The sequence below is a fragment of the Gymnoscopelus microlampas genome (assembly GCF_963454915.1).
Source record: "Gymnoscopelus microlampas genome assembly, chromosome: 5".
Taxonomy (NCBI): Eukaryota; Metazoa; Chordata; class Actinopteri; order Myctophiformes; family Myctophidae; genus Gymnoscopelus; species Gymnoscopelus microlampas.
In genome coordinates, this window is record NC_139942.1 from 33,804,542 (window position 1) to 33,821,987 (window position 17,446).

The 17,446-nt window shown below is 40.6% G+C and overlaps 1 protein-coding gene across 3 annotated transcripts; it reads right to left on the bottom strand.

Moving 5' to 3' along the window:
* Positions 1-890: 890 nt before the first annotated feature.
* mylk4a (myosin light chain kinase family, member 4a) lies at positions 891-16,568 on the bottom strand. Of its 3 annotated transcripts, none has more exons than XM_084058711.1 (14): positions 15,650-16,568; positions 11,404-11,497; positions 10,401-10,809; positions 9,658-9,959; positions 8,994-9,099; positions 7,613-7,706; positions 7,211-7,320; positions 6,973-7,114; positions 6,311-6,381; positions 5,660-5,788; positions 4,865-5,017; positions 4,502-4,580; positions 4,123-4,180; positions 891-2,775 (listed from the first exon to the last, which is right to left on the bottom strand). In XM_084058711.1, the coding sequence occupies exons 1-13, from the start codon at positions 16,196-16,198 to the stop codon at positions 4,133-4,135; spliced, it is 2,286 nt and encodes a 761-aa protein (XP_083914837.1). In that variant the 5' UTR covers positions 16,199-16,568; the 3' UTR covers positions 891-2,775; positions 4,123-4,132. The 3 variants fall into 3 exon arrangements, with proteins under 3 accessions (XP_083914837.1, XP_083914836.1, XP_083914835.1); XM_084058710.1 differs by having other exon boundaries at positions 891-2,770; positions 9,658-9,962; XM_084058709.1 differs by having other exon boundaries at positions 9,658-9,962.
* Between the last annotated feature and the right edge of the window lie 878 nt (positions 16,569-17,446).

Genomic DNA, 17,446 nt, shown 5'->3' on the forward strand with positions numbered 1-17,446 from the left:
ACATAAGTGAGACTTTTTTTCATAAGTGAGAGCATTTGTTTATTTTTCATCATGATTAACCTCTTAAGCCCTATTTTCTTTTTAAATGCTGATTTAAAAGCTCACAATGCATACCAATGCGAAGCCTTGTGAGCTTGTAGATCAGCTAATTTAGCTGTTTTTGATTTTTTTTGGATTTTTTTTGCAATTGTTTGGACCGTACATTTCCTCCGGTCCTTTCCGGTTGAAAGTCCTTAAGCAAGTTTTACCAACAAAACTAATTTACGTTTTATGAAATTACATGAAATGTGAAGATGGGATTTCTTGAATGTTGTGAATGACGTTTTGTTTCCTTTGTGGCCAAGTGGTATAAGTCCCTTCATACAGTGTCATGTCTCATCATGTTGTCAACCTGAATTGAACAATACACATTTTAAGAAACTTACACTGAGGAGTGAATTATATTCAGTTGTTTTAATGCTACACACTTCAAAAATACTGTGTGAAATGCTTTTCACTCATGATTATATTAGTTATGTTCAATAGTTCTATGACTTGAACAGCTCTTAGTTCATCCTGAGTTGGAAAATAAAATAAAATCACACATGAATGTAATCCAAATAGAGACCATGTGAAATCTAATCAAAAAATCTAGTAAAAATAACTAACACAAATCTTGGCAACAATGATTACCTTCAGTTATGCCACCTTCACAGAAGGCAGATTAAAACATAGATTATGTAAAGTGAAGAACCATCTACTGCTAGAATGACAAAGTACACAACCATATTGCAGGACAAATCTAGCAATTTACATGTGGTGTTTTGGCTTAAAGTAAAATATAACCTACAGTACAGCAGGTACGCAGAAATTAACTTTTTTTCTTCCAAGCAAAGCAGTACAATCACTGATAAGACTTGAATTATTTTAATAGGAAGTAAAAATATTCTTCTTTTTTTTCATACACACATGGACATGGTTCGAATGAAAAAAAACAAAAACAAAAACAAGAAAGAATACACACCTTTCCAACATCACATTTCTAGCTTGATGTATCGTCTTTAAATAAATAACTATAAAGTGCACATACTACAGCTTATGTAAATGAACCATAACCCTAAAATCCATTCAATCCATACATAACCATAGACTTCCTTTCATAAAGATGTTGGAAAATCTGAAAGCTAACTTAACTTTGTTTCATCACTTCAACATAATCACATGGGCTTCAAAATATGTATTACATATCACAACCTATTTACAACTCTTGTCAAAAACAAAGATAAATCACAATGGCAGTCAAGCTGAAAGAGAACAATACATCATGCATTGTTTCACTCAAACAACAACTTGTGCGGTAGCCTTCATACATTAAGCAAAAATAGTCGATCTACAAGCTCAATAATCATATCGCCGAGATTCTAATTCACCGTGAAATTGTACGTCATTATATACTGGACCTGAGTTGGCTCTGTACTTGGACCGCGTTCTATTTGCCTATATCTCTTTGCCAAAAATAGAATCTACAAGCTTTGTGAGTTTGTAGATCTGCAATTTCTGGCTAATGTTCCTCCCAGAATATGGATGCTGGGGTCCAAGTGGTTAACAAAACTGGCATTTTAAGAGTTTTAAGCATATTTTGATCATCGCGATAATATTGTTAATCGCAATTATTCTGGCCACAATAATGATGACATATTACCCCATCCCTAAAGCTCACAACCCATCGCATTGTGATGCATTGTGAGCTTGTAGATCAGCTATTTTTGGTGCACGACAAGTATAAAGTCAGGCATTAGCCATTGATGACTACTAAACGTATAGTTTACATGGGCAAAAATTAAAGGGAGAGTGGCAGACAATCATAGGATACCGTGTGGAGCACAGTCAAAGTGTAGAAATAAAACCTACATTATGTGAAAACACCAGTTAGAACACTGTGCTCATTCAACTTTCAAAGTCATCTTGTCACAAATGTAAGGGCAATATATCTTTTCCCAATATATCACAATACATGACACATAGAATCAGGTTTGGCTCTAACAATACAAACATTCTGTATAGTATCTCTAGTGATAGAACTATGGATTTGATATTATACGATGGATTATGGACATATCCCCAATTAAACCCTATCATCCGAAACATGCTTTTGTCATTACCTCTCAAAGGTGCAGTAAGTGACGTATTGTTATTTTTGGTTGTTTGTTCAAATACTTGTTAAACAGCTCTATATTCTGATAGCAATCATTGATATAAAGTGTTTGTTCAGTAACAGGGGTCTCCTTGTCTCTTAACAACATGCATTTTCAGGTCGGGATACCAATTTTATCCAAGCTTATCCAAGGTTACAGGATTAACAAGTACAAAGAATTGAGCAGACACAATTGGAACAGGTACACTATAAAATGAAAGTTGATAAATGGGTACTTTCTTCTGATTGGCTGAAATTGGCAACCCACCTGACAATCTATTTTGTGTTTATTAAAGAGCTGGAGTGACAGGGAGACCCCAGATGCTGAACAAAACACTTTATACCAATGATTACTAGCAGAATATATTATAGAGCTTTAACTTTCTTACCAAAAAAATATCACTTACCCTACCTTCAACTTACCCTTCAATATTTGCTTTTGCGTAACACAGTGAATCATAGGACAGGAAATAGATCATTTGGGAGCAGTTGGGTCATTGTCACAGGTGCACAAGCAGGTAAAGCTCTGGTAATCTATGTGTATAGCAGAGTTGGTCCAAGTGGTTACTTTACAGCTGGAGCCATCCGGTCAGCGTGCTGCTCTGGAATGAACAGTATAGATAGGAAAGGAACATTAATCTTCTGAGGGCCACCGCTTGTACTTTATACCTTTGTCGCAGTCAGGTGGAAACCTTCTATGTCCAAAACTGTTACTTTTCAGGAAATGGAAAAAAAACCTGTGTTCCAATGGATCGAATGTAGATTTAGTCACAAGCTCTTGTTAATACTGTTCATTGGTACAATATTTATAAAATCTAGACACACTTAGCCACTTTCACTTACACTTTCAAATAGTTTCAAAAATAGCAGATCTACAAGCTCACTGGGAGCTTGTAGGTCGGCTATTTTTGCTACTTTTGCATCACATTGTTTTACGATGGAGTAGTATGGCATTAATTTATGAAAAAAAAACATAAAAAGTTGGAATGGAGATACAAGGTTTCTGCCCGACAGCAACGCCTTGCAACTTTCCTTCTGCTGCACTGCACAAATTTGGAAATTTGCTTCCCCCTTGTGGACAGTTGGTTGACATGACATGCTGATCTCTAATGACAGACAGGTGTGCAGTAGTGAGGTCGGGTGAGTGAGTTACATTAGTGATTCTCAAACTTTTACATTTCAAGGACCCCCATAACTCTGACAGTATACAAATGGAACCAAATGGAACCAAATGGACCCGTTGCATCGTCTTCATCTCTCCAGAATGTATCCCGATGTGGACCCCCTGTGAGAGCGTTGCAAGGCCTTCCTGCCACTTTGGGGCACATATTTTGCCCGAATGTATTTATCTATTTTGAAAACCCTATCAGAGCTCTTGGGAAATGAGGTAGAGAGTGACCCAGTGATGGCTGTATTTGGGGTGCCGGGAGAAAACAGTCCTCTCAGAAGGCCCAACTCCACAGTAGCAAGGTTTGTAACTCGGCAAGGTTTGTAACCCGTAACTTCGCCCGAAAGGTTAATTTTGTTGAACTGGAAACAGGCCCCAGGCTCCCACGTTCGCTGTGTTGATCAGAGACGTTATGCAACACCTTAAATTGGACTTGGCAGCCCTTTATTGACTATGTAGAGGCCAGGCAATAGGTCCTCCTCTCGATTTCTTTCTGCTGTAGTGAAAGATGTCTCAACTCGTTTACCACATAAAACGGCTTTTGTACTTAGTGTTTTTTCTCTTGCTGTGTATTGTCTATGTCCTATTGTGTATTGGGGGTGGGGGTTGTTTTGTGTTTTTGTGTTTATGTGTATCTGTGTAAATGATCATTTTAATTTAGATCTTATACTGTTACTATTGTTTGTGTATCTTTGTGTGTTCTGTTCATTTATTAATGCAAAAAAATCTAATACACAGATAAGAAAAAAGATAATGACATATAATAAAAGGATAGACCCACCTCAGCTATCCTAGGAGGGGGGCAGACATGAAGATCGCCGTGATCTGCACATCGTTTTCTGTTGGGAGTACAGTAAACAATAATGGACATTAACACACATAAAACACGATAATCATTGTCAAGTTGAGTGTGTCGTTTCTTGATCTATTAACCACCTTAACCCTGACGTCCTTATTTTGGGCATGTCATTACAAAGACTTTTGAAACTTTCTTGAGCTTGTAGATCAGCTATTTTGAAAATGTTTGAAATCTTTTTTAAATGGTGAACATTTAAAAAATATAATATATCTACAAGCTCACAAAGAGTTAGTAGAAAAAAGCAAAAAGAAAGTAGGGCTTAAGTGGTTAGTTAGTACTGTATAGTGATGATGTACCGTACCCTTGTATACAGGCGGTGATGAAGGACTGGGTCAGAAAGCCAAGGGTGTCTCAAAGCCTCCGACGCCCCGATCCTCCAGCTGCAGATGAACATAATAACAGCATGACGTATGAGCAAAATGCCCACCGTGTGAACAAGGTCAATAACAGCACTGTTGTTATTATTATTAACCACATGAACCCTAGAGTCCCTAAGTCTGGGGCGAACATTCAGCGAAAACAGACGACACATGATGTGATGTGAGCTAGGAAAAACTAGGAGGCCTCGACAGCATAGACCCCTGGGGGACTTCAAATGGTTTAAATGGTTAATTATCAAAACTCAAAAGACAGATGGAGAGACTGAAGGACAATGAATCAATACCTTTTATTAGTGACGAGAAGCTTTCTGATGAAGTCCTTGGCCTCTTCAGATGTCTCAATGAACTCCTCTTCCTCAAAGCCCCAACTACACTTCAAGATGTTGTTCAGTGTCTGAGTGTCATCGTCACCGAGGAAGGGACATAGACCACTTAGACTATGAGGAAAGAGCAGGTGAACATTAGCGGATGCATGTCTGTACTGTACACTGTGTGTGTGTGTGTGTGTGTGTGTGTGTGTGTGTACTGTACATAGCAGGATTTTCTGTGATGTCATGATGTCACTGTGATTGCGTGTTCTTTGCTCATATTTTTTGCCTAAGCTTGGGGCAGGACTCTGCATGTTAGATTATATTATATAGCATAAAAATGTGATTGTGAGCTTGCAGACCTGCTATTTTAACCCATTCAATCCGGGAACACATCTATGTCATTTTAGATTTGAGCTATAACCATTATTTTGTACTTTGGCTTGAACATTTCTGCAAATCTTTGAATATATATATTTATAACTCAAATCTTTGCTTCTGGAGGTCCCTGGAACAAAATATTTACGTTCGCTTTAAAAAATATATATATTCAAAGATTAGCACACATTTTCACGATTTAAAAAAAATAGCAGATCTACAAGCTCATAGCGTGGCACTCGGTGCCGTGCTATGAGCTTGTATATCTGCTATTTTTGAATAGCCATCTTGTATGGGGGTCCCTGGCACAAAGATATTTTCAGATGGGGGTCCGCAATACATAATTAATTTGGGGAAAAGCTTGAGAACCCCTGTCTTGTGTACAGTACTTACAGCATGTAGGCAATGACTCCAAGGCTCCACATGTCGGTGTTGAATGACACATACTCATAGTTGATGACTTCAGGGGCCAGGAACTCTGGAGTGCCAAAGTTCACTTTTAACTTCTCCTTTGGTTTATATCTACGTACATGGAGAAATCATTTGTCATTTTTCAGTTTACAATACTCATCCTAAAATGAATAATTACAAAACTAAACAGAGATTCTCACCAATGTAAATTCTATGTTTCTTATATGAATGTAGACTGGAATGCTGTGTTTGAAGCTCTGTTGTGGTATTGCTACTTGTGACATCAACCACGGTAAAGACAAATGCAACTTTAGACACATGGCCAATACAATCTCCGTTCTATTACATTCAACTTTAGGTATATTATGAATCCAAATGTTAACCGCTTGAACCCCGGCATCCATATTCTGGCATATTGGCGAAAAATAGCTGACCTACAAGCTCACGATGTGTCATGTTAAGATTTGGTGTAGATGGGGGAAAAAAGTGGTCCAAGTACAGCCAACTCAGATCTGTTTCACTATGTCTAGAGGGTTTAAGTGGTTAAAGGCCCTATCCGGGATAGACAACACATACAGTATCTGTATTGTACTGTCCTGTAGGTAGCAGAACTGATGTGGATACCAAACTTACACTCTGGCAAGACCAAAGTCAATGATCTTGACCTTGTTTGTGGCCCTGCTCACGCACAGAATGTTCTCAGGCTGAAATAGAAAACAAAACAAATGAAACCCTTAATATTCAACTTTTTATTTATTCTGATTTCTGTTCAGGAATCTACAACAAAGAAATGCATCTGGAGTCTGATCCATTTTTACTGATGAACCTTCAGGTCTACATTCAGTGGTGTAAAGTAACATTACATTTACTCAAGTACTGTACTTTACTGGAGTATTTCCAATTTTAAGTACTTTTACTTCTACTCCACCACATCTCAGAGGCAAATATTATACTTTTACTCCACTACAATTATTTGAACATTTTAGTTACTACTTACTTTGTAGATTTTGATTATTATTACAAAACATGCATTACCCACTTCAGCCCTATACATTTCGGCTATTTGAAAATAGCCGATCTACAAGCTCGGGACGCATTGTGAGCTTGTAAATCTGCTATTTTCAAAAGATTGTTTTACATTTTATACATTTGAAAACTTGTGAGTGAAACTTTACTCAGGTAAATTCTTTATTAAGGAACTTTTACTTGTAGCAGAGTACTTCTACATTGCAGTATTGATACTTTTACTTAAGTAAAGAATGTGAGTACTTTTTCCACCACTGTTTCTAATGTACCTTCAGGTCTAGATGGAGGATGTACATCTTGTGCATGTGCTGCAGCCCCTCACAGATCTGTCGGATGAACATCACGGTGTCCAACTCCTTCAGGGTGTAGTTCTCATCGATGATCCGGTCAAACAGCTCTCCTCCATCGACGCTGGAGTCACACACATTAGATAAGCATGTCAGAGAGTTAAGTATTTCTGTTATGGTCTAGTACTTAAGTTCAGCCGTATAAAATGTAGGAACGTACTATTCAAGTACAAGGATGATATCATTTCTTGACTCGTAGGCAGCGTAGAGCTGGATCAGGGACGCATGAGCCAATTGGTTCATGACATGGATTTCATTCTTCACCACTTCCTAGCAAAGACACAAGTTGGTATTACTATACTTGTGAGGACATCAACATTTTAGGAAGGCAATTTTATAGTTGCCATTTTTACCTTATATTTTAACCCACACACTAAAGCCTGAGTTATACTGAGTACTGAAAATAGACAATCTACTCTTTTTGGTCACACTTATAAAATGCAATAATCAGAATATAGTTTTAGCCTATAAACAAAAAACCTTTAGTTGTAACCCCAAATAATCACTTACCCTACCTATAATGTACTGTAGGGTGAAAACAGAAAATTTCTACTGTATATACCTTTTCTTTTAAAGTTCTGGCTTTGATGATTTTTGCTGCGAAGGTAAGTCCCGAGGAGTTCTCAACACATTTGTGCACCTGGCCAAAGCGACCCCTTGGAAAGAAAAAAAAGATTAGTACCCTGGCCTGTCCTCAAGTGCCGGGGTCTGAAGCACACCTGTTGAGGGTGCCGCTACCCTTTCAGTGGAACCATAATCTAATGTAAAGGTCAAACTTTGCATTGCCAACTCTCACACCTAGAAGTCACAAATCCTACAGTGTGGCACACTTAGATAATCCACCAACAAAACACCATTTAATGGTGATAGAAGCAGTTTGTAATTATTCTGCCAGTCGATAAACCAATTATTTTCAAACAGAGAATTTTTAGGAGTCATATTGTCGGACATAATCAATATTTATGTTACATAAAAGTACTGTAGTATTCCCCCTCTCCTCTTTGAAGATTTGGATTAACACTTAGCGATTAGCTACCAGCTGGCAGAAAGGATATGGTTTCACATACCTCACAGTCCACAAGTAAAAATAACTGTCGTGACTCTAAAGCTATGAACCAGACGAGAGATGGGGGGGGGGGGGGGCTTTTATGTAATTAGGCTTTCTGAAGAATTGAGAAACCCCTTCTGTCTTTGACCTACTGTCTGGTCAACCATCACCTCTACGTTTAGATTTATTTCAACGCTATGGAGGTTAATATCCTTAATTTGCTGTGATACTGAAGTCTGGACACAATATAAATTCTTAGACACCATTTTTTTTAAACAGATAGCAGCAAGAACATGTGTAGTTTCTCAATTAAGCAACTTTATTGACAACATTGTGTCTATATTATGGACACAATGTTGTGTTAACAACATTAACCACTTAAGTCTTATACTGTAGTTTAAGGTTGTATGATGAATAGCTAAAATAGCAGATGCACAAGCTCACAATGCATCACGGTACAATGTAATGTGAGCATATACATCTGCTATTTGTTGAAGCTGATTGTGTGCGATTACATTTGTGCTGCTGTTGACTGCTGGCTGTTTTAATGAATTGAGTATAGAAATCTGTATTGGGAGCTTCCGGATTATTCTATCACACCAGAATATCGTCGCTGTTGGGCAGAAACTTCTTGTGTTTTTTCAGAAATTAATGCTCTACTTGAGTATACGACAGCGTCACACAAAAGCATCAAAAGTAGCAGATATACAAGCTCGAAACACGGCGCGAGGCGACGCGTTTTGATCTACTTTTGCTGTTTTTGAATTTGAATCCTGAAAATAACCGTTTTGGACATTTGAGGTTTCCACATAGAAACTGCTTCTAGGTGGTTTCCACCCGACAGAGACGATATACACTATGCTACTGTCTCTCTGGGCTGCAGTTGAGTACTTACCCTCCTATGACCTCTTGCCGATTGATGCTGTAAAAGTTGTTGATCTGGTTGGGCTTGGCCATCACAATCCGGTGACTAAACGGAGCTTCTGGAGGAAGGCTATCGTCTACATGAGAATAGGACAATAATAATGGCCTATTTTAATAATAATCTGGCTTCAGTTAGTAGTTTAGTATTTCATGATTGTTCTGCCTGCAACCACTCCATCTGTAATCCCTAATAAGAATACAACAACGCTCGCCCCAAAACACGCTCGCCCCAAAACACGCTTGCCCCGCGTCAAATCCGGCAACCTCGGAATGGTCGCCACCAGGTATTCCTAAACGTAACCTCAGCAAAACTATGCCTAAACCTAACCTTATTCCTAAACTTAACCTCTGTAAATCTATGACTAAACCTAACCTTAATCCTAATCTTAACCCCAGTAAAACTATGCCTAAACCTAACCTTATTCCTAACCTTAACCTCGGTAAAACATATATAAGAATACAAGAACCGCTGGGGGCGAGCGGTCCTCAAAAGAAATGGGGGCGAGTGTGTTTTGTGGCCAGTCTTCCGGTTACCCCTAATAATCCTCCTGGCTTGCCTCAACACAAGTATAGCCTGTAAGAAATGATTTACAGTACATTTCCATGACCAACATATACTGTATGTTCAAACTCACCAATGAAGTAACGCTCCTCAGGTTCATCATCCTCATCCTCATCCTCTTTCTCCTCCTGTGGCTCCTTCCTCCCTTTCTCCACCCTTTCTCGTAGCTCCTTTAGCTGGAATTGGATGCCATCCGCCATGAAGATGCCCCAGCCTTCCTCTCCTTCTCCTCCCTCCTTCTCCTCTTCTCCCTCCTCCTCTTTGCTCTTCTCGTGGTCCTCCACTCCGCTGCCTTCCACAGTCACATGGCTCCCCTCTGCTATCTGGACATGTTTTGCCAACGCAGGTGAGGAGGTACCTTTGTGGTCATCACTGCTGCTACAAAGGAACAAGGGTTTGTTTGTTTGTTTGTTTGTTTGTGTGTGTGTGTGTGTGTGTGTGGGCGTGCATGTGTGCGTGCGTGCATGTGTTTTTCTGTCCTTTGTGAGAACTGTTCGGCCGATTGACTTCGAACTCGCTGTGTGTAACAGAGGAGCCGAACAGGGGTGTATGTGCTGTAATGAGTTTGCGTACATCAACAGCATACTTTTTTGCAATAGCACTGTATTTCTGTATATGTAGCTCATTCATAACTCACTTATATACTAAAGCCAGAATTATACTTAGTTGTGCACGCACATTTTTGGTGCAGGCTTGTATTAAAGCCTGAGAGCATCAGGCTTTAATACAGTAGGCTATACTGGAATAGTAGAAGGACAGTAAAATAAAAAGAAGGAATGAGCTTAATAACTTTCGCTGTTGAGGATAAGAAGTTACCTTGCAATAGGCCCTTTTTCAGAATCCTCAGAAGAAGGGAGTTCTATGGATGATGTTTCTGGTGATGCTTTCTCTTTTTCCTTCTGCTCTTCCAGCAGAACCTCCTCTTTCACCTTTATCACATCCTCTTCTTCAAGCTTGGATTCTGTCTCCGTTACAACCTCAGTCACCTCTTTCACACTATCCACCTCTGGCAAGTCTTGCTTCTCAGGCTCAGGAGCCTTCGTGTCTTCAAGGTTTAAGTCCAGTAAGTTGGGGCTGGGGGACCCGAGCTGTGGCTCCTCAGGGGCCCCTCCAGCCTCCAAATCCAGATGTTCAGAGGGGACCTGTTGCTCAGATTTCCCTTCATTCTCCCTGTTGAGCTTCTGCACTTCCTCCAAGAGCAATATTTGCTTCTTCAGGGAGACGTCTACAAATGTCCAAACAGAATAACAATGGGTAAGACTTTATATTAAGGTTGTATCTAATGCATTATAGACCCGACCTTCAAGTAAAGTGTTACCGAACAGGCTTTAGTCTTCCCCAACCAGCTCCACTGGTGACTGTAACTTGCTGATTGTACGGACATGTTAAGTGACACTTAGTGAATCCCCTTGTGTGAAAACTGGAATGCAAAGGGTTGTCTAGCATATCACCCTGACATTTTACAGCTTTTACTTGAATTACAAAGCAAATGCAAAACTTGTAAAGAGGCTGTGTGTGTGTGGGTGTGGGTGTGTGTGCGTGTGCGTGCATGTGTGTGTGTGGTCAATCTGTCTGCAATGACTCAATAAACATCCTCAAATCACAAAGCACATAATCAAAATCACAAAAAGAAACTTCCATTTGATCCCATTTGTACACTCATGATCACTGAGGAATTTACAATGTAGATTGCGGTCCCAGAGATAAAAATTGAACTGGGGGTGAGTCGCCTCATGCATATCAAACTTGGGGTCTTTGAAGTTTAAAAGGTCGAGAATCACTGGTGTACATTGAGCTCGTTATGGCATCATGAAATCACCTGCTGCATCTGGCGGCTTCTTCTTTTGAGCTTTCAGGCCCTTGAGGCTCAAACAGGGCTTCTCTTTCCCCTCTTTGCCCTTATGTTCTTTCAGCTGTGAAATACACAAAATGACAGACGGGAAAAGTGCGATGAAGACAAATACAATGGCGAGGTATGAAGTCAAAGTCAAATGACAATGAGAATTGAGAACTCTTTCTGTCAGGATGCATTACTTTGATGTTTTGAATTATAGTTGGTCATTTTTCTTCACCATCACTAACAAACCATTTTGGGGCAGGATTGAAGTTCAAATATGGAAACCATTTTGACAATGTTTCTGGTGAAGAAAAATTATAAATCCAAAAAAGTAATGGTATCCCTTTGAGATTAAAAAAACAAAACAACAACAACTAAAGATGTTTTGGGGAATTTGAGACCAACCTGAGAAGGGATACGATCAGCACAGGACACGGTACACGAATACAAAGGGTACATGAACAGACAAAATCCATTAAAGGTATCAGTGTGAGCGAGAAACCTACAACGGTTCCACGTTTACGGGAGGAGAGGAAAGGCTTTGGTCCATGGTGTTTTATCTTGTGAGAAGGCTCTGGAGTACTGGGCTCACATGCAGAACTTATCTCTTGAGTCCCTTTGGCTTTAGTAGAGGTAGGTTTCTGTTAAAGAGACAGATGGCAATGCTTGGTAGTGTTTGAGCCATGCACATGAGATGATGGGACAGTTATTTGACATTATAGACAACAATGAATGATGAGGTTGTTAGAAACAAATGGAAAATGAAGAAAATATGATGTTAACTAGATTGACAATGGAATGAACACATGGATACAATTACAAAGGAGATAATCAAGGGCAACGTCGCTGTTATCTTGCACAGAATGGTGTCTGCCCTGTTCTCCATGCACAGACTAACTTGGACTATCATGGCATGCCTTTGATTATTCATAGCAGATGGATAGACAGACTGGTGCAAGGCTGTGAATTTATAGCTTATCACTTGTCACACTCAGCAGTGGAATGCAATGCTGACCCTGAACGGAAAATATCGCAATAGAACATACGCGGTTATTCAACTTTTGAAAGCAGAGCTGAGCAGGACTCATTGAACAGAACCTTATATGAGTAGGTCAACATGGAAAAAGCTCTCTTGAACTCATGGAGTCTCGCATTAGCTCTCTGAATGTTGTTGTGTGGTAAACACAGGTTTGTGGAGAGGCAGGGGCGATGTTTTGAGTATGGACTGGAGTTTCCACAGTAACAGCAGTTATGGGTGATTTATACTTAGCTGCCTGCCGGTGCTCTGCACACAACAAAGTATATCAAGCCCTTTAGTGCTTTCTGGAGGGCAAATCCCTGGATGGGAGCTTGGGGCTGCGTGGCAGCTAAAATAACAGATGTCGCTCTGTAGACATCTCACACCTCTGGAGGCAGAGAGAGATGGGGCTGCCCCTTGACGGCGCTTCTAACGCAACACAAATTCCTTGAAATCCGAGAAGCCATCACATTACTACTGTATGCAATCATAAAGTGCATGGAAATAACATGGCCACAAGCTTTTTGTCTGATAATTCAGCATGATTCAAAATGTTGCTATTACATATCTTTCTTGACGTCTCAGCCACACTAAATTGTACTTGATGCTTGCAGGCTGTAGAGCCTTGCCAGGGAAGGGGATACCACTCTGACATATGCAGCTATGTGAATGATGGAGTGTGTTGATATCAGGCTTGATACTAAAGATACTGGAGGTATCTTTAAGTATAGCTTAATAGGCCAGTGCCAGAGTACCAACTGACCTTCACAGAGCCCCCTTCTAGCTATTGTTCACATCTTCACAATAGAGGGCAGGATGACAACGTTTGGTGCGTGTATAATTTTAAATTAATACCACTTTACCCTCAAGAAATGCCTTTTAGCCTTAAAGGGATAGTTCACCCGCAAAATGACTTTTTCTCTATCGATTAGTCACCCCATGGAGACTTGAATTAAAGGGTATTTTTAGCGGCGCTAGCCGCTCTATACCTAAAGGTATAGAGCGGATCCTGCTCTATACCTGACTTTGTCCGTGTTCACCGTCAACGTTCTGATTGGTCAGACCTGTCAACGTTCTGATTGGTCAGACCCGTCATTTTTTAGCGGAGCTTACCGGATCCTGCTCTATACCTGACTGTCCGTGTTCACCGTCAACGTTCTGATTGGTCAGACCCGTCAACGTTCTGATTGGTCAGACCCGTCAACAAAGTGATTGGTCAAGCTTCACGTGACACATGGCTATAAACACATTATAAACACATATCGATGACAAAATGTATCAAAGGCGCCGCTAGCTTCACACAGGGTGTGATTTTCTTTTTTTTTTTGCATTCCTAAGCCAATAATTTGATGACCGGCAGTGGTTCCGGTAGGAGAGACAAAGAGTCCCCTTAGTGTCTCCTACCGGAACCGCTGCCTACCGGTCCGCTAGTCATCAAATTATTGGCTTAGGAATGTGACAAAAACAAAGAAATATGCATGAATTCAAGTCTCCATGGGGTGACTAATTGGGTGAACTATCCCTTTAAGAACAAATGGTTTAATTCCTTACAAAAGACCATACATCTGAAGCTATTCACCGATCAAAACATTCCTCTCTAAACTGTACACATGGGAGACACCTCCAGTATATTACTAGCTAGTAGCTACATCTGAACACCATGTCAACGTTAGATTCACACTTTTCATGGCAGGACCTCCAATAAACGCTAATGTATAGCTTCTTCTGCAGAGAGATCCAGGCAAAAGTGCTGACAGAGGTGGATACCTACAGTACAGTATACAGTAAAATCTTAAGTGTTCATTTAAATCAGAAGGGTCAACTTTCAAAGATTTTCAATGATAAAAAAAAAAGCAAATAGCAAATATCTACAAGCGCACAACGTGTCGCAATGTGTTGTGAGCTTGTAGGTTGTGGTATTTTTGCGCGACACCGGCTTACAGCAAAGTATAGGACTTTAACACTCTGGATTTTACTGTGTAGATTGAAATGAAGCACACAATAGATGTGAAATGTGGATAGTTGAAATCAGTCACGCAAAGAAAGAGAAAGGCAGAGAGAAAGACTGAGTCATCACAAGCTGTTGACACTTGACTCCTTACTAGCAGGTGGGTTTAAGGCCCTTTTAGCTCACAAACAACACTACAGCTGAACTCCGAAAGTGGCATTTCTAAACATGGCCACCCACATTCCATCCCTAGCCTCACACCGGCCCTTTCATGATCTCCATGGGGACTCTAAGCATGCCTCATGGCTTGGATGCCACATCGCGTGTGAAGGGTGTGCAACATATACAAACAGGAGTTAAAATGGAATAGGTGTGACAGGAGTATTTGGCGCTGCTGCACAAACAATTATTACGGTAGTCTTTTCTTACGGTGCTCAACCCTTAAAGGATCATACCAGTGGTTTGCAGGTTTAGGCCCATGGACTACAAGTCATGTACTGTACTTTACATTAATGATTACACTTTTACAAACCACAGGTTTTTTGAGTTTTTGGTTTAGGATTTACCAATTTTTTTTAGGTTCATAATTTCAACATGAAATTATCTGCTTCTTCATGTCACCATAAGAATTTCATAAGCACATTTCAAATTCAGCTAAAATGCATTGTAACTTTGCCAAAAATGAAGGCGACATAAAGTGCACTGCGTTGAATTACCTATCTCAAGCCTCTGCAACTATATTTTCAGTACCGAAATGAATGTAAACCTGTGGCTTCCTGGAAGGAAGGAAGGAATACCAACGGTAATCTTCTGACTTGTAGTTCATGGGCTAAAAATGCAAACAAACTGGTATGGTCCTATAGGCATGAGCTGCAAAACTGAATCAATTTGAAGCTATGCAAATGGCCCTTTCCTCTGTCCCTAAAAAAGAGCCATTGGTCACAGTCGATAGGTCACATTTTACCCCCGTCTACGGAGAGTTACAGGCATGAGCCAAGGCACTTTTCTTAGTAAGAGAACTCTACTTGAGTGGTCAGCTTTGCTGCTGTGATCATTTTCATATTCATTGCCAAGAATGTTAAGATACAAAATAAGAGCTAAGGATTTCAACTCAGCATTGAGAACCTGTCACTCCATATCTTGGACTGTAAATAAAAACCCAAGTATATTTCCCCGGAAGCGCTTCCCTGTACAAAACATAGGACATAATCCACATGGGCTGTATTCAAACACTTGGAACAGAGATAATTTTGGAGTTTCACCTTGTCAGCTTTCTTGGCTATCGCATCTGCAGATGATTGTCTCTTGATGGCTACTTTGCCCTTTTTGTCTTTAGGCCTGGAGGCCTTTCTGGCTGCGGGACCTTTGAACATTAGCTCCATGATCCGGGAGCTTTTCACCGTCTCCCCAATGAAGCTGATCATTTGCTGCATGTTGAGAACCAGTTTCTCCATCCCTTCAAGTTTCTGAGCTTGCTGCTCTGAGCGCTGGTTCACAGCGGACATGATGGAGCTCATCTCCTGACAAAGCAACTTCACCTCCCCCCTCATGAGAGTCTGTGGTGGGTTTGTCACACTGGGCGTGATGTGGATCTCCTCTTTGTCCACCCTGATAGTCTCCATATCCTGTTCGATGTCACCAATGTCTTGAGACAGTCCATCTAGTCGGTTGAGGACCTTCTCTTGGATGTTGATGAGCCTGTCCATCTTGCCGCTCAGAGATTCAATGTGATTTTGGATTAGGTCAAAGCTCCCACTGTTGACATCTTTCTGGTCACCCATTGTGCCTTTGGTCGAAGAGCAATGCAACATCTTGGAACTCAAGGCGCTAGGTGAGACAGGATCACTTAAGGACACTGAGCAGTAACAAGAATAGGACCGTCCACGTTCGCGAGGCCGTTTTTTGAATTTAGCCAGTTCTACCCTTCAGTGCACACAGATGAGCTACAAAAAAATGCTACAGCAAAGAGAAAAGCAAACTATTTACCCCACAAAAAAAAAGAAGAAAAAACACTTCACATAAGACAAAAATCCAAAATCCACAGGCCGGCAACACAGAAGGTAAATCTCTCGTCAGGAAAGGTAAAGCCCTAGTAGCACCTCTGAGCTCTGACTAAGTGGTCATCTGGTTATGGGATTGCCTCTGTTCCTCTCACCCTCTTTCACCGGCACCTGTCACTCTTCTCACTAGAAATGGTATTAAGAATGGGGTAAGCCAGTCTCTCTAAATGTAAACCGGCCGGCTTACGTCAGCAGGGGCCAAGTATTGGGGGCTGGACTTGTGCGGTGCAGCTTGTGGGCTGCCTGTGAGACATTTGAGATCCTTTAAATCTTAAGCCCTCCACTGTCGCCTGCCTGCCAAGTGTCAGAATGGCCAGTGTACACACAGTGCCTCCTCAGTGTGGAAACTAAAGTGCAACATTGCCCGCTCACCTAGTTCTTTGCGTGTCAATATGTAGATACTGATTGCTGCAGTCAGACTAGTCCTGCTGCACATCATAGAATGGACAAAGCAAGTGTTCAGAAAAAGTGATGCAGGGGGAGGCATTGTTGGGTGTTTTATTTTTAGGGGCAACTCAGGATAACAATTGAGTAAAATGTCACACAAACAGTTGTGTGGTGTTGACAAGACAAGAGGGCATATGAAATAATGACCATCATAACCTTTTCAGGATTGAATGTTACTCCACTGTTACTGGCACTACCCTTTTTTGCGGTTTTCTTTTTCTTTTTTTGCACAGAATCAAATGTTTTATGGTCATAATACACCAGGAGCCTGGATGGCTTGGTTCCAGGCTTAAAATAATTCATATAAATATTTTTGGAAATCTCTATGGGAAAAGTTAATGGGCTTTTGATCTGTGGCACCACAAAATGGCCGCCACTGCTATGCCCTATAGGGCACCTGGCTGCTGTTAATGCATGCAGTGTTTCAAGGGAAGTTCCCTCCTCGCTGGTTCCCCTTATCTGCTGAATACCTGTAACTAGCACCTAGTCAGTGGGAAAAGTGAGGAAGCTTGTGGTTCCTGGCTAAGGACTACTGAAACAGGAGACGGGTGT

Excerpts from the sequence above, each read along its gene's own strand:
- mylk4a (XM_084058710.1), bottom strand. The coding sequence starts at position 16,198 with ATGTTGCATTGCTCTTCGACCAAAGGCACAATGGGTGACCAGAAAGAT. Across the intron at positions 10,810-11,403 it reads GAAGCCGCCAGATGCAGCAG|ACGTCTCCCTGAAGAAGCAA; the intron begins GTGATTTCATGA and ends GGACATTTGTAG. Across the intron at positions 7,707-8,993 it reads CGGCAAGAGGTCATAGGAGG|GGGTCGCTTTGGCCAGGTGC; the intron begins GTAAGTACTCAA and ends TTTCTTTCCAAG.